The following is a 27646-nucleotide window of genomic DNA, read 5'->3' on the forward strand; positions in this document are numbered from 1 at the left end:
GTTATGTTCTGGCCATGGATGTTCACAGCTCAGATTTTCTTATGTATTTTATGTGTTTGGATTAAATTATTTGAACACAAGGAGTAACTGTAACATCTTGCAAGAAAGAAGACTTACAATGGACAAATGTATGCAAACTCTTGTACACATACATTCTTTCACAAATTCAAACCAAAGCCTGGGAAATGCTTTCTCTGCCATGCAGGGTAATAATACTGTATGTCATTCATCACCATTCAGCTACAATGTGAAAGTAAACAGACAGAAAGTTGTAGACAACAAGGCAAAAAAAGTCTCCAGACCACAATGTTCCTTCATTTTTCTTTTCATTTTTTTTTGCAGCCCTGAAAGGACATTCTTCACATATATGAAATCAAAGTGAGTCAACTCAGGGTCATGAGGCCAGAAGATGTTTCAGTACAATGAAGACCCAGGATGAACTTGCCTTGGTTTTTGTCAAATTGGCGCTTACACAAGGCTACTTGGACTCTCCAGAAGTTGTACTGCCAGAAGGATGGTAGTACACAGCATAGACTGATGTGTACAGACACTTAAGGGGGACAAACGACACTCAGGTTGACACATCCTCGTCAGAATGGCTGTCATGAAGAGATACATAAAAATATAGTAAGAGAGATTGTGAAGGAAATGACACTTTGATCCAGTCCATCTCAAAATGGATCTTCACAGAAAAACAGCAGATCATCAGACGGCCAATGGATTTCTTAAAAACCAGGAGACTTCAAGAGATTGACTTTGATTATTGTTATTCTCCTTTCTTTACTTTTTACAGCTCCACCCACTTATACACCACCTCCTAAGATCTCCACTGAGAACAAAATTATACATTTGTCCATATGTACATGAGTCATTGAATCATTTCATGTAGTTTCCCCTGTTCAGTTTTTGTGAATAGATGCTCTTGCTTTTATTCTATGAAGGAGCATGAATACTTCATTTACCTGGCAGCTTATGATGAGCAATGAGTAGGTTCCTATGTTTTACTCTGGTGAAGGCTGCAAAGATTAATTTTATTTTATTGAAAGTTATATCTGAAGAGTTATTGGAACATGAATGTGGAACAGTGAGGCATTTGCTTCCTCTTTCTTTTGTCTTCTGCCCAAAATCACAAAGAAAATTTTATTTATTCTTTTCCTGCCTGAATGATGTGAGATGCTGTGATTGACCATTAGGAAGTGCTGGTTACACTTTAACAACTATCCATGCTCTGTTTAAAGAAATATGATCTTGAAGGAATTGTTTCACTACCGTGCAGAATGTCTTCATCAACTAGGTTTGGATGATTGGATTGAATTAAAATATAAACATAAACTTGTCAGTACTTGTCAAAAAGAAACGGGACAAAAGTACGAAGTTTTTGAAAATTAATTCATTCATTTTGAAGATGAGATGATGTGACAACATCAATCCTGCAGGCTCTCTCACTACTCCCCTTTTCAACCGTAACACTTTTGATAGTAATGACCATCTTATATTAAACATGACTCAACCTTCAGCGTAATAATAATGAATTGGATTTATACAAATTGTTTTCTAGGGGAGTCAAAAGTACTTTTACACTGAATCCACACTGCTGGTGATAATTTACATTAGTATCCGCACCTGCTCTGGGGCAAAATAACAGGAATGTATCTGCCATTTCATGCCGATGGTCTCTCCAACCACTACCAAACAATGTACAGTACATTCACATTCATAAACCACTGTGACTGTCATTGGAGGTATGATGGGTCTTCAACAAAGGATACAATGGCAGAGAATGGGATGGAGCAGGATTCCAATTCAACAGAAGAAAGTCATTGCAACACTCCGCCTGCTCCGCATCTCTTTTCTTAGACACAGTTTCTGCAATATTTACCAGTTGACCATTCTAGCAGAGGTTACCTCTGAAACTCAGAATTCTATCCCCCATCTCCAACTGTTATGTTTTTCAGGCAGTTAATATGATAATGTAGTTGTATTAAAAATATTTTTTTTATCTTTACCCCATCTGTTTTCTGATGAGAATTTAAACCTTCCCATCAATTCTATATCTAGATTATTAAATAAACTAGAAAAAAGAGAGGCTGTTTGTCCTTCTTTGACATTCACACATTTAGCAGACATTTTCTTTGCTATCAGTTTTGAATCATGAGCTTGCCTGAGAATTCACTCCACCTGGTACATTTAGCATCCTGTCACAAATGTTACATGTAACCCCAATGGAGAGATTCGTTTTCCAGTTGTCATGGTGTGTGTCCCCTTCATAATTTGAAAGATTTTCCGACCTGTTCCTCAGCCATGACTGAACATTCTTTATGACTATTCATTCTTTAAGTTGGAAACAACAGTTCTGCAGCTTTCTAAAGAATTGAAATGCTCAGTCATAGATATTTTGTTTGATTCTGGCAACTGTTTCTAAGCTGAAAAACAAAGCCTCCTCATTTTTTGCAGTGCACCTATGAGTCTGTTAACTCAGTTCTTATAGGCAAGAGCTGGGGTAGACCCCAAATGAGTTGCCAATTTATTGCATTGCTATAAATTTGACAAACTGTCTTTACACTGCATTCTTGCGATCAAGCTTGGAACCAGAAGGGTATGAGGACTTACTCTGGGCACAGACGAAGCAAACTGAAACAAAGCCCCTGGTACAGTATCTCTAGAGACGCAACAAGACCCAACTAGTGCATCCATCCCCAGAGGGGCTGGACTACCAGCTTCATGTCCCATTGGGCCATTCCGGCCACACAGGATGAGGGGATGATGGACTCCACCACAAGGAGTGCAAACTGTTGAGAGTGGGTGTCTGGCTTTCTGTTTCCGTATTCGGGATGGTAGGTGAAGGTGTCATCGAATAGGTCCAGAAACAAAGCCCATCAGGTAACTTTTGTCTGAAGTGCTTTGGGCCAATTATGACATAAATTTGGTGATAAACCAATTCACCAATGCTCTGTACTCCCCTTCCTGTCCATTCCCTACATACCCAACACCTGCAGTGTCAGATGAGAGCTTCTGCAGGTGTTCTAAGTCCAAGCTGTATTCAAATCAGTGGTTTACAGGCTGAACAGTAAGGGAGATAGCAGTCATTCACGTAAGTGTAGTGGAATATCTCAGTGTTTTACAGCTTGGCTTAGTCTCTACACCCCCCTAGGAGAAAATTAATTCAACAGAGGCAGGAATGTAAAAAAAGAAAAGGTATCTGTATTTCCGGAATACAGTATTTGTATTTAGTGAATCTGGGCGATACAGTGGCGCAGTGGGTATAGCGCTGTCGCCGCATAGCAGGGCGACAAATTGACCGTAGGTATGAGTGGGTGCGCGCATAGCTTCGTGTGTCTCTCTTTGGCTCCGCGGAGCACTTGCGTCACGCCTGGAGTTTCCCCGCCCCTCACCCCAAGCCAGATGGAATAGGCTCCAGCTCCTCATGACCCGCGACAGCAGATGAAGCGGTAGAAAATGGATGGATGGATAAAGTGAACGTTTTTTCCTCTAAAATTCCCAGAGAAATCTGTTTCAAAATATTGGCAATAAAATGATGATATATTCGGAATAGAATAATCACAAATCCAATTGTGTGTGCGCACGTGGGCGCGTGTGCTTGTTAGCGCGCATGCAGGCACGCCCTCAGTCACATGTTTCCTCATGGCATGCGTTAGTGCTAAGGAAAGGAGTCAAGGCAGGGCTCGAAATTAACTTTTTTTCTTGGTAGCACTGGTGCTGCCAAATTTAGATGTTAGTAGCAACCAGTAAAGACTTTAGGAGCACCTACCCGTCAAGCAAGGCAGTGACGGAGCGATAGAGACCGCTCCGTCCATCTCCGTTCTCTCTCCCTCGTCCAAGGACAGCAGCCGCAGCAGTGTTCTCATTGTTTCCTGGCAGGACCGTGGTCCTGCTCAGACTGTCGCGCACATTCTCCGGGAGGTCCACACTCACGTGTCCGCATCAAACAAACTGTCGCGGAAGTGCGTTCGAGGGTGCACACTCGGCGCCTACGCGTTTTCCCCACATTCACACAAAACGGTATGAGAGGTGCTCACCTGAGGATGCTGCGTTGGGCCGCCTCCGGGTCAGGGGCCCAACCTAGGCGCTACCTGGGCGTGGCTTAAATAGCGTGTTGTGGCACGCTGTCAGGCAAGCCCGGTACCTGTACTGAACCATTTTGGTTATTATTGGATTGTTTTGTATTTTAACATCACTAAAAGATGTTTTATGTTGCCCCCAAATCCACCATGCCTTTAGTGAACATTCGTTTGCATTGTCCTCGGTCATTTTGCCCTCAGCTCGGAATTCAGGGGATAATTCTGCTAAAAAGGTCTGTGCTTTGTTTCATCGTGGCACTTCATGTTACCACTTTTAATTCATGCTACGTGTTCAGACCATATGAGGTAAAATGGTTTTGAACTGCCTGACGGAGGAATAAACATAAATTTCGTCCACTCATTGTTATCCAGTGGTATTCCTCGTTAACCTCCCTTCGTTTGGAGCTATTCTGTCTCCCTTCTGCTGTGCTCTGCTGTAGGGTAAACTCACAGCGGCAGCAAGCAGTCTCAGTTCCTGGTGCACTTACAGCGCAGGGTAGATGAACGATCTGATTGGCTGAACTAAGTAGAGCTATTACCGTATTAACTGGAGGAGCAGCGCCCGTCGTCTGTAGCCGCGAACTGCAAGTAAAAATGATCCAAGAAAATCTACTCTCGTGAATTTATCATGGTGTGGTTGGGGGTCCTGACAGAAATATCACGCGGTCCGGATCCGGACCGCGGCCCGCCATTTGGTGACTCCTGCTCTATAGAGAAAGAGAAAGAGCGAGAGAGAAGATGAAAAAAAAGGCACACCAGATTTTTTTCCGTAGTCGCACCGGTGCTCCGAAATATATTTAATAGTCGCACTGATAAAAATTTGGGCGCATATGCGACCAAAATGGTCGCAGTTTCGAGCCCTGAGTCAAGGGAATGACTAGTGAAGTGAGGGTGGGAACTGCTGGTCGAAACATAAGAGAAACATGGCTGGGTGGGGCATATAAAGAGGGTGTGTGTGTTTGTGTGTGATTGTGTGTGTGTTTGTGTGTGTGTGTGTGTGTGTGTTTCAGAATATAGATAAACATGAATAGGAAATAATTATTAAATGATCCTAGTTGAATTAAATTATGCTGTGTCTCTTTGGTTAACAATATTCTAAATGGTGAGATTAGACTTTCACATGACCAAATACTTTAAAATTTGATGTTAAAAATGAGAATGACAACAATGATGGTGTCTTGTATCCTGCAGACATTGTTGTTTGTATTTGGGGCTGCACATTATCTTCTATCCCCTCAGCAGTCTTATCTTGAGGAATTCTTTCCATAGCAACAGTGTCATAGTTTAGAAAATAGTCGTGAATGACTAACAAGCTGGTTGAGATAAATCTGGTTTTAAGACAACAAACATTGCGGGTCAACACTGATCTCCATGTGTAGGATACGTTATCTGCTAATGGCAATATTTTTACTGTAATAAAAATGTCTGACAGTTCTGTAATGCAGACAACCGAGTGGGTGGAGGCTGAAGTCGTTGTCCCACGGCGCTCTCTAGTGGAGAGCTTTGCTCATTGCCACTGGAGGGAGGGGCCGGGTGACAACCGCAGACGCGCTCCTAGAGGCACTTTACATCGCGCTGGCAGGGCGACCATTCCCCGAGGCTTCCGTTCAGACGAGGATCTCTGCAGCATCCGTAAAGAGGAAATACGAACCAACCAGGCTTCATTTGTCAGGTGGGATTGGACGGAAAATGTCTTATCAAGGAAAGAAGAACATCCCAAAGATCACAGTGAGTATGAGGAGTTACTAATGCTTCAAATACTGATGGGAGTTTAATGCATGGTTTCTGTGAATCATCGTGTTTCACTGTCGTTTAACGTCGTCGCAGTGGTGAATCGTGATTATTTTTATTCACCGGCACGACTCAGCTTCGGGATTCCTAGTTTTTATTCAAGAACGGAACAAAAAAATCGGCACCATGAAATAAGTCGACTAACTGTCGTAGTGACGGTCAGGCTAGAGACGAGGCGTGTTCTTAAAGGTGTCCCGCATCTTCTTTGTTGAGGGATCCATGCATGCGAGCCGGCTCGCCCATGAAAATCACTGTAACGTGCCTGTTATTCGTGGACTTCAGATTGTCAGAGCGCGCACGCGCGCACACACACACACACATGCAAATGTAAAGGCCCATATATATTTGATGTAGTTTATTAGCATATATGTACAAAATTACATCAATCTGCAATGGATACATTTTTTCTGCACAATAAGCAATTAAAATTCTGTGTTAACCATGTAATGTTCAGCCATTTCTCTCAAATGGAAAAATGTTATGACCTCATGGGTGCCTCAACATTGATGTTTAATTTAATTTAAGACTTTTGTATCTAATGTTTTTAGTGACATGCTTTAATTTAGGCCCATCTTAATGATGCAATAGCCAAATGATGTTTTCCCTTAGCTGCTGTTTGGCAAATGAATGGTTAAAATGAGCGGTGTCAAATATTTACATCATCTCTTTAGTATTTGGGATCTTATTAATATTTTTGTTCAGGATAGAATTCGGCCCCTGCAGGCTGTGGACATGTTTGCGTTGCAGGCTTGTAGGGATGGAGGGAAGACACGCCCATTTGCGTTGCGCTGTGATTAGCTGGTTCCTTAATGAAGCGTTTGTGTTCCTGCACCAGAGAGAAGGATTCATTCTGGTCGGACTATCAAGAGTGGATTGTAGATCAAGTTCATGTGACGCAGTCAATTTGCTGGTTGTTGGTCTGTATTACAACTGCAGAGCCCTTCCACTCCCTCTACCTCTCTTAGTGTGTGTGTGTGTGTGTGTGTGTGTGTGTGTGTCTGTGTCTGTGTCTGTGTCTGTGTGTTTCTGTTGCCTAGGTTCCAGTTCTCCAGCTGCAGACAGGCATGTGTTGCATGAAAGTGGGAGACACAGCCTTTGTGTCGTCACCCACTGGAAGGACCTCAAAAGGGGGATCTGGGGGAAAACTGAGTAGCTTGTCGCTGCTCTCAAAGGGCTCTTGTCTCGAGAACATGCTAAAATGAGACGCACCTTTTTTATCCACCATTGAAGAGATTTAGTATTACCACAAGGTTTGGGTGTTTTATATGATGGAATTTTGCAGTGTTAAAAAGGAGATGACTTATGTCATCTCAGATTACTGAAGAAGTGAATACAGGTTCTGACAGAAATGTTTGAGAATACACAGTGCATTACAGGTTGTTGCATATGGGTCTGCACAGCAGCAGAATATTCAGGGTGTCCCTACTGACCTTCCTCGGTCCATCATGGAAAACATCAACAGGAGCATCATAAGTGAACCGTGAAACAATGGAGGAGTTTGGCCTGAGCTGCTGAAGATGGATGGCTATGTGTGTGTGTGTGTGTGTGTGTGTGTGTGTGTGTGTGTCCATTGCTTTCCTGCACATTGCAACAGTAAAAACCATGGGAAGAAGGCAAGCTGATGGAGGCAGTGCGAAGGTTTGGAAGTGTGAAAATTTTGGTATTGTAATCCGTGTTGATATTACTTTGACCTGAACCACTGACTTTGGCATTGTTGCAGACCAAGTACAACCCTTTTGTGGAAATGGTCTTCCCTGATGACAGTGACTTCTGTAAGCAGGATGATGCACCCACAAGGGAAAATGGGTCAGGAGTGTTTTAAAGAACACAAAGAGTGTGAGGTGTTAACTTTTTCTCCAAATTGTCCAGATCTAATTCAACGTTTGTAGGATGTGCTTGACAAACAAGTCTGATTAATAGAGTTCCCACCTCATAATATTTTTCCCCCCAGAAGGGAATTTCCTTCCTGGATTTGCTCCCATCCCAGATGGATGTGTGGGCCTGGAAAGCAAGTTAAGTTGAGGATCTTGCTTCAGACTAGATTGGCATGTAGACTGTGGGCTGGGGCTCAAACCATTGAGGATCCAATAAGTGACGATGCTCTTACCACCTAAACCACAGCTGCCACACACAGATACTTCAGCACACCTTCAGAAGTCTGGTGGAGTCCATTTCTGATGGTTCATGACTGTTGGTCATTATGTTATGACTTATGGTCTGTAGCCTTCTATCACAGGCTTTTTGGTGTTTCCTTGCTGACCAGTTTTGTTGCTGCGGCTTCCTCTTGTCCCGTTCACTGCAAGAGTGGTCTTTTTTTATATCCACTCTCAGCAGTCGTTGGTGTTGTTCTAGGCTGGTACATCTAATCGTTAATCCCCTCCAGCTGGAATGGGCATCTGTTGGAATGACACTGTGTTAACAGATGGCTACTCTGCCCAGTAAATGAAACCCATTCCCCCTCGAGATGCACCACAAAATACTGGGCACCAGCGGGGTTTAATACACTCTGTGGTGACTCTTAACGCTTATATACAAACAGACAACTTTTAGATGTCTTGACAGTTTCTTTTTAAGTAATCTGATCCAATCATGTCTGTATTGTATTTTTCTTTTCTTTTCTTTCTTTTCTTTACCTTTCTTGCATTATTGAAGTAGCCATAATTAGTTAAGATATATGAGTGTCATTCTTTTCACAAATCTAGAGTGTGAAAAAACATACCTGTGCAGTTTTGGGTAAAGGGTAAATATTTTGGCTCGCTAGGCAACAGGGTTGCAGCAGAGGCCATGTGCACATTCAGGATGAGTCCCCGCTTGCATTGGTTCTCTGGCTGCCTGCTTCTCTGCTGCTCTCCACAGCCACAAAAAGGCCTTGTCTAATGTCCTCTCAACCCTTTTCTGCAGCCAGCAAGTTTTCCAGGCTAATTTACATTTATTAAGGACAGAGGTTGCTATTAGGAATTTGCTTCCCAGTTTATGAGCACTTCTCCTTCTAGTCTGATAGAAGTGGAAAAAAGTTGTCAGTGCATATCAGGGTAGAAGTAAAACAACATTAAAATGCCCTCTATTTCTGATTATCCTGCAGGATTATGTAAGAGAAAATGTCAATTTCCTGTGTCTTTTATTTTTGGAATTGGGATAAGATTTTTCCTCACTGAACTTTTTTTTTGCCAACAGAAAAGAACAGAACATATAAGTTACAGTAAACTCTGATGGTGGTTCTAATAGTTATTAACATGTGGCTAATGCTAGCTTCTGCTCACAGCTAAGTTACTTTATTTTTCTATCACATTGATTTAATCCGTTACTAAGCTGCTAAATATTTGAGGCAGTCCTCTGTGACAAAACACTTACCACCATTACACCAGGTTAATGGTGAACTGATGTAGCCTTTATCTACTCTATTTTGAGATGTCTTCACCTGTTGTACAGGCTTTCCTGTGGACACTGTGAATGTATGCCAACAGCAGTAAACATCTGCTGTTTGGAGATACCATAGGTAGCAAGCTCACAGCCAAAACAACAAAGTTATGTCTCTTTTTGGCTACTTTTACAATTATAAATTCAAATGACCTTTACCATGTTTTTCACCGTAGGTTAGGAGCCATCTGCAGGTAGATGAGGTTCCGTGCATGACTCAACATCCTGGGTTCCAGCCTGTGCCTAAACGTGTACACCCTACAGAAAAGAACAGAACATATACGTACTTTTCAAATAAGATCCTGTTACAGACAGACAGACAGAGTGATAGATGCCTTTATATATTTTTGTGAATTTGTATGCACTTTACTATGAATTTATACTCTGGTAAGATGCCATGTACTGTACTTGTGTAGTGTTATAGTAGTAGATAGATCAAAAGATAAATAAAACATGTCTAGACATACATATATATACAATTGATTGTGTATATAAGTAAATGTAACTTCTTCAACATCACAAGTAAAAATGACATATTCAGCATAGTATCATCACGAGTTTATTTGTTTATGTGTGTGTGTGTGTGTGTGTGTGTGTGCATGCATGCGTGCATGCGCGCGCGTACGCAGGCAGGCACGCCCTCAGTCACAAGTTTCTTCATGGCATGCATTAGCGTTAGGAAAGGAGTCAAGGAAATGAATGACAGGAGTGGAGTGAGGACAGGAACCAATGTTTAAAACAGAAGAGAGAAATGGCAGGGTGGGGCATGTAAAGAGAGAAAGAGAGAGTGTATGCGCATGTGTGTGTGTATGTGTGTGTGTGTGTGTGTGTGTGTGTGTATGTCTGTGTGTGTGTGTGCGTGTGTGGTTTGGTCAGGGTTTTTGACAGCTGCTCTGCCTTTTTGACCATCCTTTGTTGTAAGGCAAACTAAAGCCAATCTGTAATAACTGATAAATATTTACGCTCATAATATTCATGAATTGAAAAGAATTAGTATTTCTTGTTAAAGAAATAAATTATATTTATTTTCACATTTATCAAACACATTTTTGTCAGTTCAACACATGCAAATGTCTGCCCTACCTCTGGGGACTGAACCCCTCCAAAGATTAGACTCTGGCATCATCCTCAAATTTAAAGGTCCCATATTATGTATTTTTAACTTAATGTCATTCAGCTGTCCAACTAGACTGTATTCCAAATATTTTGACCTAAAGTGATCTGTGGTCCTAAATATCAGCTTTTCAAAATCGCTCATCTGGGCACCTCACAAAACGCTTCGTTTCAGGCCTCCGGCTGTAGTATGCTAATGAGCTCCGCTGGTCAACGCCCCCTTCACCTGGGTCATGCCCCTCTGAAGGAGAACGTTAGGCTAACGGGACACTGACTGGCATTACATTTGCTATCATTATGGCCCCATCGTGTCGCCGTACATCTATGACCCTGAGTCGGACCCAGAAGCGGGGGCTCCTAAAGAAACACCGACTGTGCGGCTGCAGCAGGACGTTTCTGAATGGTTAGTACGTGTGAACGTTACTTAATTGGTTCTGTGTTTCGTTTTGTAACCTACGTCCTCACAGGACGTTAGCATCTCCGGTAGCTACTTTTGTTTCTACTCCCGCGTCTCATCGCACAGTAATGATGTCATATCTTATAATGTGTTTTGTATGTTGTATGTATACGGACGTTCAATGCTAAAATGTTGCTGTATTTCTATAAGTTACAGTAAACTCTGATGGTGGTTCTAATAGTTATTAACATGTGGCTAATGCTAGCTTCTGCTCACAGCTAAGTTACTTTATTTTTCTATCACATTGATTTAACCCGTTACTAAGCTGCTAAATATTTGAGGCAGTCCTCTGTGACAAAACACTTACCACCATTACACCAGGTTAATGGTGAACTGATGTAGCCATTATCTACTCTATTTCGAGATGTCTTCACCTGTTGTACAGGCTTTCCTGTGGACACTGTGAATGTATGCCAACAGCAGTAAACATCTGCTGTTTGGAGATACCATAGGTAGCAAGCTCACAGCCAAAACAACAAAGTTATGTCTCTTTTTGGCTACTTTTACAATTATAAATTCAAATGACCTTTACCATGTTTTTCACCGTAGGTTAGGAGCCGTCTGCAGGTTGATGAGGTTCCGTGCATGACTCAACATCCTGGGTTCCAGCCTGTGCCTAAACGTGTACACCCTACAAACGGCTGTTCATGTACTGAGGGCGGAGTATGGCCCTTCACGTCTGAGACCAATACATCGGTAAGTCGTTCTTTGAAAAATTTCAGAATAAAAACTACAGTTATGTCTTATTGCGCTTCATCAGGCAATTCATTAATGCAGTAACACATGACAAATATAGGTACAACAAAGTCTAATATATTGTATTTGCGACACCTTGATTTGTCTTATTAATAGACATGTTGAACATTTTTTGGTATTCACAATCCATTTCTGTTGACATATACAAGCATTTCTTTACATAAAAATACATCCAATAACAATAATGAGAACACGGGGCCAGGAGATCAACAACAGTTGTAATACTCAGGATTGAAAACATTGTGAAATAAATAATTTTGTGTCCTTTTTCTTTAGACTGTGCAGACATCTGGCCTATCACACCTTTGTTGGCTGGTGCTGGGACTACTTAGGGTGCAGAATCCGGGTCGTCATTCCAGCCTTTGTGGTCCTTCACATACGCCAGGAGTTTCCTGAAGATGAAGGCCACTACCCTGGATTTAGACTGAGTCTCGGTTGAACCTGGTCGTGTAGCTGGCAATGACCTCTTCCTTGTCCGGACGCTCATACTGGGCACAGATTCTCTGGGACAGCAATGGACAACATCTCATTTGTGTATGGCACGGGGTCCACCAAGACTTTGTCAAATATGAGGTCCAACATGTCAGCTACAAAACCTGTTCAATAAAACACAAAGATATATCTTTACTGTATTTTGTTCAAAATACATCCTGGTACTTGCTACTAATTTATTATTTGTATGGTTACTTTTTATTGTGTTTTGTTGTGAGCAATTACCAACAGAATTTCAAAACATGTTTGTTTGAAATATTAAAATATTGAAACACTAACAGAATGTTGGCTCGGTCTTGTGAGGTTTGACTCTGCATTGTCCCTTCAAAGCCTTTGGAAAGTGGATCTTGTAGAGGGGTACACCAATTGTAACGAAATAACGAGCCAAAACAATATATGACATACATGAATCTGTCTCAAATTTTTATACTAAACTCTTCACTTACTGTCTTGCTGGAATATTCCAATACACAACCCTATTATTTTTTACTGAACTACTATCAACACATGTCTACTCACTTAAACCTGTAGACAATATTTAGAAAATTAGTCTATTGAACCAATTTTATTAAAACATTGTATAGAATATGACTTGTACATACCTTTACTTCTATAGTGGGAATGAAGAATCCTGAAGGACAGCTGTGTACCAACAGTATGGGTGTCCACTGGGTCAGTTTGGCCCCACACGTCCTTTGAAGCTGTAGGCTGAAAGGATACACAAGGAAGAAGGACACTGATTTCAGGACACCAATGTTCTGATATTGGATGAGGACAGACCTGTGTGCGTTGTCGCTATGACGACCAACAAACAATCGACTCTTAACACGTGCGCGCGCACACAATACAAAACAAAGCACAACTCCCTATGTAGCCTAGCATAAACTGACTTTATTTATGCTGACAGATAATAGGAAAGAAAACATGAGACCAACTTACGTGCATTTTAGCTTTATATTGTAGGTCCGGCACGCACACACGTGTGGGAGTGCACGCACACACGCAACACGCAAACGCGAAACAAAGGAGACCTCCCGACATAGCCTAGCATAACATGACTTCATTCATGCTAACAGACAACAGGAAAAAAGATAAAATGTGAGCCCAACTTATGTGCGTTGCACCTATATACTGTCGGTTTAGCATGCACACACGTGTTGGAGTGCACACACACGCAAATGCGAAACAAAGCAGTACTACCTAATTAGCCAAATAGCACTCGATCACTCATGCTAACAGACAACTGCTAAAAAGATAAATGTGGTGAGACTTACCTGTAACCAGGGTGCAGGTCCTTGGTCCCGTATGGTTTGGAGTGATCCTTGAATGAGGATCAGTCTCAGGCAAAGCCCCGTCTGTACTGACCCGTATCTCTGTGTGGAGTGAAGTGGTTCACACACAAACAAACGGGCAGGCGATGTAGCCGCACATTGACATTAAAAATGAAATGCAACCACGGTCTCTTCTGTTCTTCATTGGATGGGATTAAAATTGAGCAACTACCTTTTCTCCTTCTCAGGGGAGCTTTTTCAACAGACTGCTGCCTCACCTCCTACGCAAAGATTTCTGTCTTTGGAATGGCCACACCCTTGGCCATTGTCAACCAATCCATATCGTCCACGCCCTTGAGCATGTCCACCAATCCATATTGTCCAATACTCTGTCCAATAGCACAGAGTGCATAGTCTGACGTCAAGAATACCTATTCTAGCGCTTTATGATCGATTAGAGTGGTTCAGAGCCATGACTTCCTAAAACTCCAAATATCTATTGATGCTGGAAGTGTTTGTTTACCAGATTCTAGGAGTTGGTCGGGTTAGGGAGGACCACTATCTATATGTAGAGACCTGAAAAAGTGTGATTGTCATAATAGGGCCCCTTTAAGTCTTCACATTTTAAAAGGCATCAGAGGAATGAACAAACTGGAAACAGGGAAGCTACTTAAAGAAATTATATTCATGTCACTTTCAATTCATGACAGGCAAATGTCATTTATTAGTCCTCAAATACACAAATTTTAATCATTCTAGCTTCACTGAGGAATTTCTCTTCTAAGGTTGCTATTATTCAAGGTCTACATGGAGGTCAAACACTGAGAATATTTTTCTTGAAGTTTGTAACAGTGGCCTTAATGACACGCATGGACATGTTCAGTGACCACGGAAGGCCACAGAGAATCCGGATCAACAACTTTTATTCATTATATTCATATCACTAACAATGTCAATATTGATAACACAGCCCAACATAAGAGCCTGCTTATGAGCAAAAATCCACTATTTTAAGAAAAAGTGTTTTTTTCATGGTCTAATATTCTCATAATTTTAAGTATGTAACAATGTATTTCTAAAGCAAGCACATCTCAGAACAAGGCAGTCAGATACTGCAATATCCCGCGACACCCCTGAATTCCTCATTTTTCCCTGACCTACACATTTTTGTGCCTCTGGCTTCCTGAAAACGTTGCTTTTTGTTTTGTGATTATATATCAGAGATGTGTGCCTAAAAAGGTATACAGTGCACTGTCGTTCCTCACGGTAAACGCGTTCCATGAACCACACGCGATTAACGAATTCTGCGATAGAGAGACAAACTATTTATCTTATTATTTACGGTGATTTAAATGTTGATGAACCCTCCCCATACTGATATTAAACCACCTTCTATCTGTATTATCTTTTCCAACACTCTTATTGAGTGTTTAAAGCACTTTTGTGTCTCACGGAAGTCCGAGACTCACAGAACGTAGCACACTTCCGAATGCCGTCAGTCAATGGAATGTGCATACGGTGTCACGTGACCTAGTTTTCTCAAGGTCAAGGTCATCATTTTAATTTCATCTCCTTTGTCGCCCGAGTAACATGCCTTTTCGTTCATCTTTCTGTCTGCAACTGTTGTAAAGATATGTGGTGGACGGACGGACCACCAGGTCGCGACCTGCTACCGTCCATCCGTCTGTCCGTCTGTCCACCATTAGGAACCAGGTGGCACAGAATGTTTGACTTTATTTTTTTTATTGATTACAGTCTAAAGATGTTTTATTTTGAAAAGTGATGTCTGTGCGGTAGGACGCACAGGTGAATGCTTGCGTCTGTCCCACTTGACAGGTCGCGGTCACGTGACAGGTTACTAGCCACAACCCCTAAATTAAGCACCCACAACTACACCAGTGTTCTGGATTAAAGTCAAGACAGATTATCCTGAGATGAGCCTAGGAGTATCGAAACTCCTGCTTCCATTTCCAACCTCCTTTCTTTGTAAAGTGGGATTTTCTGCAGTGACCGTAAAGAAAACCAAACTGCGGAGTGGACCGGGTGTCGGGAACACACTTCAGGTGTCATTGTCTCCCGTTTCCCCTAGATCAGCGATCCCCAAACCACTATTTCTCATTATGATAATTATTATTATTTGATTGACTTGTTCACTCTTTTATTAGAAATTATCAGTATTTCTCCTACGTTGCGGCTTCTTCCCACCTCCAACAACATGCGCTTCATGTTTATTGGCTGTTCCAAATTGCCCGTAGGTGTGAGTATGAGCGTACATGGTTGTCTGTCTGTGTGGCTCTATGGTGCACTGGTTTCCCCCACCTCACGCCCTAAGCAAGCTGGGATAGGCTCCAGCTCCCTGGGACTGGCTACGTCGGACAAAGCAGAAGAAGATGAATGAATGCAATGATTATAAGTCGCAATATTTTAAAATAAAGCTCATCAGTTAATGATAACCCAGATAATCAATCTGATGAAACTCAGGTTTGGAGACCAGACATGGCCGGAACACCTCCCCAGGGAGGCATCCAGGAGGCATCCGGAACAGATGCCAGAACCACCTCAGCTGGCTCCGCTCGAGGTGGAGAAGCAGCAGCTCTACTCCAAGCTCCTCCCTGGTGACTGAGCTCCTCACGCTATCTCTAAGGGTGCGCCCAGCCACTCTACTGCACGGAGGAAACTCATTTCTGCTGCTTGTATCCGGGATCTTGTCCTTTCGGTCATGACCCAAAACTCATGACCATAGGTGAGAGTAGGAATGTAGATTGACCGGTAAAACGAGAGCTTCGTCTTATGACTCAGCTCCTTCTTCACCACGACAGACCTATACAACGACCGCAACACTGCGGAAGCTGCACCACTCGGTCTGTCAATCTCACATTCCATCTTTCCCTCACTCATGAACAAGACCCCAAGATACTTAAACTCCTCCACTTCGGGTGAAGTCTCTCCACTGAACTGGAGAGGGCACACCACCCTTTTCCGGTCGAGAACCATGGCAACGGATTTAGAAGTGCTGATCCTCATTCCACTCGCGTCACACTCAGCTGCAAACTGTCCCAGTGCACGCTGAAGGTCCAGGTTTGATGAGGCTAACAGGAAAACATAGTCTGCAAAAAGCAGAGATATAATCCTTTAGTCCACAAACTGGACTTCCTCCGTATCCTGGCTGCACCTAGAAATTCTGTCCATAAAAATTATGGACAGAACTGGCGATAGAGGGCAGCCCTGCCGAAGTCCAACATGCACCTGGAACAGGTCTGACTTACTGCCGGCAATGCGAACCAAGCTCTGGCTTTGGTCACACAGGGACCGGACAGCCCTCAGCAAAGGGCCCCGAACCCCATACTCCCAAAGTATGGGGCACCCGAAGCACTCCCTGCAAGATACCACGAGGGACACGATCGAATGCCTTCTCCAGATCCACAAAACACATGTGGACTGGTTGCGCAAACTCCCATGAACTCTCGAGCACTCGATGGAGAGTGTAGAGTTGGTCCAGTGTTCCAAGACCAGGACCAAAACCGCATTGTTCCTCCTGAATCTTGACTATAGGTCTAATCCTCCTCTCCAGTACCCTGGAATAGACTTTCCCCGGGAGGCTGAGGAGTGTGATCCCCCTATAGTTGTAACCTCCGGTCCCCCTTTTTGAAAAGAGGGTCCACCGCCCTCGTCTGCTAATCCAGAGGTACTGTTCATGCCATGCAATGTTACAGAAACGTGTCAACCATGACAGTCCATGCACATCCAGAGACTTGAGGTACTCAGGGCAAATCTCATCCACCCCCGGTGCTTTGCCACCAAGGAGTTTGGAAACCACCTCGGTGACTTCAGCTTGGGTGATGAACGGTTCCGCCTCTGAAACCTCAGGCTCTGCTTCCTCTGTGTAAGACATGGTAGGCGGATTGAGGAGATCCTCAAAGTATTCTTTCCACCTCCCGACAATATCCTCAGTCGAGTTCAGCAGCTTTTCGCCTCTACTGTAAACTGTTGGCTGTGCACCGCTTTCCCCTCCTGATGCACCGAATGGTTTGCCAGAATTTCTTGGAGGCTGACCGATAGTCCTCCTCCATGGCCTCCCCGAACTCCTCCCAGACCCAAGTTTTTGTCTCCGCGACTACTCGGGCTGCAGTATGCCTGGCCTGTCTGTACCTGTCAGCTACCTGTTGGGGTTCGTAACCAAGCGCCTGGTGGTCGGGCCTCTGCCCACGGGGCCCAGCCAGGCTCAGCCCGAAAGGACAACATGGGCCCAACCTCCGGTGGACTCACTCTAAAATCATGTTAACTGGGTTATCCATGTATAGTTAGTGATGGGCAGATGAAGCCCCATGAAGCACTGACGCTTTTCATCCCAATCAGGTCATTGTGGTTCAAAGCTTCATTAGGCTTCATTTGCTCTAGTACGAAATCTACTGGATGCTAAAATATCAGTTGACATGAGTTTGAAGTGGGTAGCATTTTTCAGAAAGCCTGTGAATAAAAATGTCAGGAAAATAAGGTTGTATGCAAAATATATATGTATATTTTAGTGATGGCAGTACACTGTGTGTGTGTGTGTGTGTGTGTGTGTGTGTGTGTGTGTGTGTAAAAATAAAAAATAAAATAAATAAATCTATTAATGATTCCCATAAGGAAATTATTATAATTACATACCGTGCACACACACACACAAATACACACACACACACACACACACACACACACACACACACACACACACACACACACACACGCGCACACACACACACACACACACACACACACACACACACACACAATGGCAGTATGGAAAATGATCATTTGGACAAAAATGAAAATACAGTAAACATGTACGGTCAGGGGAGGGTGGTTGGGTTTGGGTAAGGACAATGACTGTGCTTTTGTTACGGTGAGGTATAGCCAGTGATTATGCTTGGGTCATTTCATTGATTTTAATTTAAAACAAATTTTTTGTCCACTGTGGCAGGTCTTAGGTGATTCCTTTTTTTTGACGATATTTCCCCTGCTTTAGAAAACACCTGCCTTATATCGCTGTCAAAACTTGCGGCACAACCACTACCCGAATCAGGCCATGTCCACTTGTTGCCGCATAAGTGCGTTGATCAACACGTTAATAAGCAACTCCGAGAACGGGACTGTGACGTGTGGAAATTCACTGTGTTCCCCCTTGAGGACGACCTCCATCAAAGAGTTCACCCACCAGCAGGCAGTGCATCCCGGTTTGACCCAGAACTGGCGTCGGTGGGGAACGTGAATGAATGAATGATGAATGAATGAATGAATGAATAAATAAATATATAAACTTTATGACTCATAAAGAAACAGACAAACAATATCCTACTGTCAAGCATGTTTCTTAACGCGCCTTCGACGTGGAGCTGTTACACGTCAGAAAATAACACGTTTTAACGCTGTCCATTCTGTGTGTACATGTAGACACGGGTCACACACACTAAAGTCACAGCGGTTTTCATCACAGGGAGACGCCCCCCGAATAGAAAAAGTTTCGGTTACAGTGTCCACACGACAACGCATACCCGGCATTTTCAAAAAACGTCATTTTGGCAGGCATTTTCGTCCTGGATATCTGGATTGTCGTGTGGATGAAAGGCGTAACCGTGACAAAAATCCTCGCTGCCCGATGCCTTACGCCAGTGGTCCTCAACCCCCAGGACGCGGACTGGTACCGGTCCGTGGGTCATTTGGTACCGGGCCGCAAAGAAAGAAAAATTTATTTACATTACTTCCGTTTTATTTATTTCGGAGTCTGAAAGATGTTTTATTTTGAAAAATTACCCTATTCTCTGTTACATCGGTCTATGTCAGTGGTCCCCGCCACCGGTTCATGACCTGGTACCTGGTCGCGGGACATTAGGTACCGAGCAACACAAAAAGTTTGACTTTCTTTTTTTTATTGATTACTGTACCAGTCAAAAGATTTTGAAAAGTGGCAACTATGAGGAATGACGCGCCAGTGTTCTGGATTGAAGTCAAGGCAGATTATCCTAAAATAGCCCAAAAAGTATCTTAATCCCTGCTTCCATTTCATTCATTATTTCTTACAATTATTTTGTTTACAGAGATGTTGATTATCAATTTATGAAAAAAGGTTGTTTGTTTTCTGTTGATGTCTGCATTTTACATAAAACCACTGATGATTTATTATTAGACTACAGCCGTCCTGGCGAAAACCGGTCCGTGAAAATATTGTCTTAGATGAAGCCGGTCCATGGAGCTAAAAAGGTTAGGGACCGCTGCCTTACGCCATATTGTTCACATGATTCCTTCTGGCAGATGTGCCGTGATTGGTTGGGTGCTTGATTAACAGGTAGTGGGTGGAGTTAAAAAGCGTGACAGCGTGAGGTTTTCAAGTGAGAATGGTCAGTGCCAGTAGTTTGCAAAGTGTTCAAGTCAGACTTAACATTGCTGCAAGATTTCTGTTTGAGTGACATTTCCAGGGCAGTGTTTTTTGCAGTATAATGTATGTTAGTGCTGTCTTCCAGACATCTTTGTCTGTTGCAATGTGTTACTACAGGGTGTGGCTGTTTGGGAAGGCTCACAGTCTTCACAGTGCTCCATCACCATCACACATGCACACATTCATCCATGTGTGCATGGATACACCATACATGAACATGTGAGATCTCAGTCTGAGATCTGAGCATGTACAATCTCACACAAAACAAGGAGTACAATTTTTCTTTTTTAGGTTAATACTGACAAAATTGTGAATTTACAAGATTATTGCATGACAAAATCTGGATGAAAATTAACATGAAAATCTGTGATCACACCTTCAAAGCATCCTCAGTTCTGTCTCGAACAATAATAGGAATATAGATAGATAGATAGATAGAATATGTTCTATCTGTTAATTTTATATCTAATTTTCAAATTTTATATGTAAAATTCATATTTGAACAGTAGAGATAAGCAATCTGTTACTTGAGGCTGTGACAAATTTTCACATAAAGTGCTACTAAAACAGCATTTTTTAACATTTGATTTTCATTTTGATGAAATATGTAACTTATCTATTTCCAAATAGGTGAGTGACCAATTATGAACCTAAATTAAAACGGTGAGCCTTGTTTGAGAAACACAAATTCAACAGAGAATCAAAGTTGAAAGATGCTCTATTATCGTCTGTGTTGAAGTATTAGTAACTTCATTGGTCCCTGCAAATTGCGATAAACTGGCGACTCATCCGGAATGTGCCTGTCGACCATAGTCAACTGGGACAGGCTTCAGCATAACTCGTGACCCAAATTCAGATAAGCGGCTGAAGACAAGGCGACCCTAATCATTTCGTCTTCAGTCGCTTCAAGAAAATGAGTGAATGAAATAATGAATGGTCTGTGTAGATAGTGCCAGGTGGTCTAAATTATTTGATGAATCATATAAAGATAACAAAGATATTGATGAATGTATGGAAGACCTGTAAAGAGCATCAAAATACTTTGGCAATGGGTGGTCCATAGTTGTGTATTTAATGAGAAAGGACTGACCCGCCCTCTTTTTCCCTACCCAGAATAAATGAATGAATGAATGGCACATTGTTCATCTTCTCTGGGTGGAAAAAATAGACATAATAAAACTACAGCAGGACATAATAACATTATGGAATTACTTTTTCCATTAGGGTTTTCTTTTAGCCAAACATTGATGTATTTCAAAGAGACTTGGGCTGACTGTTCTCTGTTTCTGTTCTTTGTTTTCATCCCCTCTTTCCATCTTCCCAGAGTGACAGGCTTCTGATCAAAGGTGGGAGGATCGTGAATGATGATCAGTCCTTCCATGCTGATATCTATATGGAGGATGGTGTCATTAAGTAAGTCTCCACTGTCCTACTTTCTCCACTACTTTTTGTCCCTCCCATTAACTCTCTATTGCTAGTCATGCTAATCATCCATTTAATTTATTTCAGTTAACTTGTTTGCTAGTATTCTATTTTCTATTTAAACTAAATAAAGATGTTTAATTTTTTCTCGATCCAGAACAAATAATACGGAATTTTCTTGTTTAGGGACATTGTGTCCTGCCAGCTGATCCAAACAAATCCGTCTTGATTTTCTTAAGTTATAGTCCCTTCAGTCAACCACTGATCATTCAGTGGCCCCCACTGAAGGCCTGGTATTACTTAATAAACACCCAGATGCCTGCTGGCAAACTTGCTGAGATACTAGTTCCTCTATCTTGGCAGATCTCTATTATAACAGCTGAACAAAAGAATTAAACAAGGGAGATTTAATATACTGACATGGTGACAGTGTGCTGCTTCAAGTATAACTGACTTTTTAAAAAAAATTTTTACATAGATATCTGAAAGAAAAATACCATTTCAATACTATTTCAAAATACTATTTCAAAATATACGTTTACATTTGTAGAAAATAAAACTTAAGAGGTCACAGTTTCTAAATCTTTTTAATGGCTTTTTTTTAAATCTAATTATAGCAGCTTTACATATTTATGGTTATTAGAGAAATGTACTTTCTTTTTCACTTTTTCACAGAAATTATGTACAGACACATATATGTCTAAAGACTCTATATGTTCTGGTTATCGAAGTCATTATGAAAATGTGTCAGAATAAATAAGGTGACATAATTTACTTAATTTTCTGTACATATCATAATAGCACTACACAGTGATGACATCCTCATCTGCCCTTGATAGGCAGATCGGTGACAACCTGATTATACCTGGTGGGGTGAAGACAATTGAGGCTAATGGGAAAATGGTGATCCCTGGTGGCATCGACATTCACACCCACTTTCAGATGCCCTACCGTGGAACCACAACCGTGGATGACTTTGCCCAGGGAACAAAGGCTGCTCTTGTTGGGGGTACCACCATGATTGGTAAGGGCTGAACGATAGGTCATCTACAAATTGATGGAAGGTTCCAGACAGACAGCAGCTATAAGGAATGAGAAGGAGGAAAGTGGCACAGACAGAGTCTGTGGAGTGTCTGGCACAGTGTGAAATACTCCCCAGCAGCAAAGCAACAACGTTTTCAGTCTGCAGTCACATCTGTGTACAAAGTGGGTTCATGTTACTGATGGACACTGTCCCCTGTTGTGTCCAATGTCCTCATTAACCACAGTATCTTCTTTTTATCTGGCTGGTACTTTATGGCTTGTGTGCCAGTGTAGCTCTGTGTTTGAAAAGATAATATTCACTAGCAGTTGTGCTAATGTAGTATTCATGGAGGAAGGATTATATAGATTATATTCTACTGGTAACTGTGTTATTGTTTGTATCTGTGTGTGTTCTATACAACAGCATGTGTCCACGTCTACCAATAGCTAATGTTGTATTTATTTGGTAGGGAGAAAATAAGTCACTCAGATGGTTAACAGGCATTGTAGATAAATTATGATTTGTCACTGTGGCCAAAAGCTGTATCTTTTTTTGCTCCTGTGTTCAATGGTAATTTGTTTTTATTCCACCATGAGTATGATGACAAGCTCATCAAGCCAACTTCCTTAGAACTGCAGACAAAATGTAATTTACACGCCAACTAACCTAATCTTTTCTTTCTATGAACATCTATTTTCATCTTCCTCTCATACAATAATCGCCACCCTCTGCTGTTCGTGTCCTCCAGTGGACCATGTGATCCCGGAGCCTGGCAGCAGCCTGATGGCAGCCTATGACCAGTGGAGGCAGTGGGCCGATGAGAAGGCCTGCTGTGACTATGCCCTCCATGTGGACATCACCCACTGGAACGATAGCGTAAAGCAGGAGGTGGATAACCTGATCAAGGAAAAAGGTCGGCTGTGTGACGTTTTAACATCAAATATACCTCAAGAAGGGACTGCAGTTATCATTATCCTCCTTATGATTGAATACAGTAAGGAATGTAAGCGAGAAAGCTATCCAGCCATCCGTCCTTTATTGTGGAAAGACAACAGTAATCGTCTTATCAACAGTTGACTTTCCACTTTGTGGGTCATGGGGGTGGCTGGAGCCTATCGAAGCTGAGGTGGGGTACGGTCCAGATACATCGACATATTGTGGGAACAAAAGCTATAAACTAAAAAAAAAGAGTTGGTACTCAGTAGCTAAATATGTTGAATCTGAGTACTTCAGATTTACTAAAACATACATATTGTAAAAATGTCAATCTTCGGGGAATATATAACATTAACAAAAAATATAGTCTATGCAGAAATTGACTAGAAATAAAGAAATCAATGTAAATTATACCTTAATAAGTTTGCAGCTTGATCATTAGATATTTTTATACACTTTTGATGTATTTTGGAGGTTATGATTTTACATTTTTCACACATTCACTTCATGGTTTCTTACTTTCTTTTAGGCGTGAACTCGTTCCAGGTCTACATGGCTTACAAGGACTACTATCAGATGAGCAACAGTGAGGTAGAATAACTTTTATTAATGCACACTTAGATTGTGTCTGTCCTCTAAATAAGAAAAAGCTTACATGTCAGATACACGTGAACACTTTAATATCTTTCTTTCTGTGCTGGCAATGAAAAAGTCCGAGTTAAAACCCATAGTTCCCCTTTGGGAAATAAATACACAGACTAGGGACTTCCATCTGTTACCTCAAGACTCGTTTAAATATAAAATCTTCTTTTAGTCCTTTACTCATTTTGCTGCAGTCAAAAAGTGATCATTGGTCAGTGGAGACCAAAGTAGGATTTTTTATACTCAAGGGATAGCAACTTGTGAAGATACTGAATCCATAATACTAACTTTAAACAGAAGAAGTACAGAATTATATTTGGCAGGTATCTGTTATTCACCACTAGTATGAACAGGAGGAATGAGCACAGCAAAAGAAAGCACTTTAGAACAAATGGTTCATATGTTTGTATGTATCCAAAAGCTTTTGAGTCGATCCACTGGACGTTACATCCAGTGGATCGACTCAACAGCTTTTGGATAACCATGACCTGGATGACTGAGAACCTACACAGACATGTTTGTATGTACTTTGGCACTACAGATCTAAACTAATAATTGTTTATGTTTGTAGGGTAACTGTTTAACAGTATGTGGTTATCAAATTAAAACATATTGATTGATATAAACATTCACTTCAAGTAGCAGAGAGTTAAAGGTCCCATATTGTGTTTTTTTAACTCAATGTCATACAGCTGCCAGATGTCCAACTAAACTGTATTATTTAGACTTTATAATTTGACAGAAAGTGATCTGTGGTCCTAAATATCAGCTTTTCAAAATCATTGATCTGAGCTCCTCATAAAACGCTTTGTTTCAGGCCTCCGGCTGTAGTATGGAATGAGCTCCTTTGGTCAACGCCTCCTTCACCTGGGTCACTCCCCTCTGAAGGAAAGCATTTGGCTAACAGGACACTGACTGGCATTAGATTTGTTATCACTATGGCGTTCAGAGGCCCTATTTTGTCACCGTATATTTATGACCCTGAGTCAGACCCAGAAGCAGAGACTCCTGAAGAGACACTGACTTTGCGGCTGCAGCAGGACGTTTCTGAATGGTTAGTATGTGTGAACATTACTGAGTTTGTTCTGTATTGTGTTTTGTAACCTACGTCCTCACAGGACCGGGGCATCGTCCGGTAGCTACTTTTTTCTACTCCCGCCTCTTATCGCACAATATTAATACCATATCTGTCTCATTATGTATTTTGTGTGTTGTATATGTACGGACGTGTTGACTGCTAAAATGTTGCTGTACTTCTATAAGTGACATTAAAGTTTGATCGTGGTTCTGATAGTAATTATCATGTAGCTATTGCTAGCTCCTGCGAACGGTAAAGTTATTTTTTTATCACATTGAATTTAACCTGTTACTAAGCTGCAACAAATTTGAGGCAGTCTTCTGTGACAAACTTGACTTATGTCAGACAAACGGAGCTAACACGCCAACATTACACCAAGTTAATGTGAATTGATGTAGCCATATTGCACAGTGATCCCTTTATATACTCTATATTTTGAGATATCTTCACCATCTGTTTATTGTACAGGTGTTCCTGTGGACACTGTGAACGGATGCCCACAGAAGCAGAAAATGTCTGCTGTCTGGAGATACCACAGGTAGCAAGCTCACAGCTAAACTACAAAGTTATGTCTCAATTTAGCTACTTTTTACACTATAAATTATAATAGATAGATACTTTAATAATCCCGAAGATACAAATAAATACACATAACAGTGACTGACACAGACAAAAAGACGGTACATAAATTACATAATTAACATAATGACATAATTACAACAACAATAAAACCTAACATAAAAAAGGAAGCATAGGAACCTGAAAGAAGCATTAGATGTAGATGTAGAAGATGCATAAGAAGATGTAAGATCAGAAGATGTGGATGAACCGAACTGTAGACTGACACTAAAGACCCCCACAAAGTATCACACAGTGCATCCCCAGTGCATCCCAAGCCCCCCTAGTCTATCCCCTATCGGCCGACCTTGATGACCCTCCGGCTTCGGCTTCGACCCCCCTCCTTCTGAGAGGGTGGTTGACCTTTAATGACCTTAACTATATATTTTTCATTGTAGGTTAGGAGCCGCCTGCAGGAGATCAACGACGGTCTGTTGATGACTCAACATCCTGAGTTCCAGCCAGTGTCCCTCAATGTGCACACCCTACAAATGGCTGGTGACATACTGAGGGATGAGTATGGGCCTTCACGTCTGAAAGGAATATATCGGTGAGTCGTTCTTTGAAAAACATCACAGAATAAAAACGATAGTTATATCTTATTTTGCTTCAGCTGGCATAACTTTGTTAATGCAGTTACACATGAGAAATATAAGTACAATAAAGTCTAACATATTGTATTTGCAACATCTTAATTTTTTTTGTCTTATTAATAGAACATTTTTTTGGTATTCACGATCCATTTCTTTTAACATATACAATCAATCAATCAGTCAAGTTTTATTCATATAGCGCTTAATCATGGCAGCAGACATTTCAAAGCACTTTAACAGACAGAGAAACCCAACTGAACCCTCCAGAGCAAGCATAAGCGACAGTGGCGGGGAAAAACTCCCTCCATGAGGAAGAAACTCCGGGCAGGACCCAGACTCTTTTGGGCGGCCATCCGCCTCGACCGGTTGGGTGGAAAAGAAATCAAAGGAAGACAAGAACAGCATCAGAGAGAGAGAGACAGAGAGAGAGTGGCAGATAGGCCAGATAGAGACAGTATCAATATGGTTAAGGTTGCTAAAGTCAAGGCACAATTACAGATGACTGTATGGCGGCACGGAGGAAGAAAGGAAGCAGCACCCCAACCGATGGATAGTTGAGGAGTGGTACTGATGGGCTTGGAGGAGAAGGTCCACAGCACATGGAGAGATGGGGGTGATACTGGTGGGCTCGGAGGTGCAGGTCCACAGAGGAAGGTCCACGGCGGCTGGGCGGATGAGGGGTGGAACAGTAAGATGACACCAAGGAAGAGAGGCAGCAGGACCCCAGTCGATGGTTAGGTGAGGGGTGATACTGGTGGATGGGAGGTGCAGGTCCACAGCAGATGGTCCACAGCGGATGGGTGGATGAGGGTTGGAACAGTATGGTGGCGTGGAGGAAAAAGGAAGCCGGACCCCAGCCGATAATTAGGTTAGGGATGGTACTGGTGGGATGGGAAGAGCAGGTCCATAGCAGATGGGTGGATGAGGGGTGAACCTGAGAAAAACCTGTGAGGACATAGAGCACAGAGACTCCAGGGAAGAAGTTTAGTTAGTAGGGTGTGATTGGAGACTTGGAGAGTGAGATCGGAGAAGAGGAGGAGTAACAGAGATGGTTGGAGAGAAGGGGGAGGAGAGAGGAACTCAGTGAGTCTGGACGTTGAGTCTCCAGCAGTGTAGGTCTATATGAAAATAAACGTAGTAACCTAAGTTGCCATTAATTGTAAAATTTATGAAAAAGAAAAGTTTTAAGTCTAGTCTTAAATAGTGAGAGAGTGTCTGCCCCCCGAACGGAGGTAGGGAGGTGGTTCCACAATAGAGGGTCATGATAGCAAAAGGCTCTAGCCCCCGTCCTACTTTTATAAATTCTAGGAACCACCAGTAGGCCAGTATGTTGAGAGCGTAATGCTCTAGATGGATAATAAGGAACTAAAAGTTCCTTCAGATAGGTCGGTGCCTGGCCACGAAGGGCTTTGTAAGTGAGGAGGAGTATTTTAAAATCTGTCCTAGCTTTCACAGGAAGCCAGTGCAGAGAAGCCAGCACAGGAGAAATATGGTCTCTGGTACTGGTCCTGGTCAGAACAAGGGGCGGCAGCATTCTGAATT

The 27646-nt window shown here is 42.1% G+C and overlaps 1 protein-coding gene across 1 annotated transcript in view; it reads left to right on the top strand.

Moving 5' to 3' along the window:
* Positions 1 to 5604: 5604 nt before the first annotated feature.
* The window catches only part of dpysl3 (dihydropyrimidinase like 3), a 48648-nt gene continuing 26606 nt past the window's right edge, over positions 5605 to 27646 (top strand). Inside the window, exons 1-5 of the mRNA XM_068332125.1 lie at positions 5605 to 5807; positions 21116 to 21204; positions 22053 to 22237; positions 22986 to 23150; positions 23703 to 23764. Coding sequence (XP_068188226.1) covers positions 5769 to 5807; positions 21116 to 21204; positions 22053 to 22237; positions 22986 to 23150; positions 23703 to 23764 — 540 coding nt within the window. The 5' untranslated portion in view covers positions 5605 to 5768. The remainder of the gene's footprint in view (positions 5808 to 21115; positions 21205 to 22052; positions 22238 to 22985; positions 23151 to 23702; positions 23765 to 27646) is intronic.

Source organism: Antennarius striatus, chromosome 13 (assembly GCF_040054535.1).
Source record: "Antennarius striatus isolate MH-2024 chromosome 13, ASM4005453v1, whole genome shotgun sequence".
Classification (NCBI taxonomy): Eukaryota; Metazoa; Chordata; class Actinopteri; order Lophiiformes; family Antennariidae; genus Antennarius; species Antennarius striatus.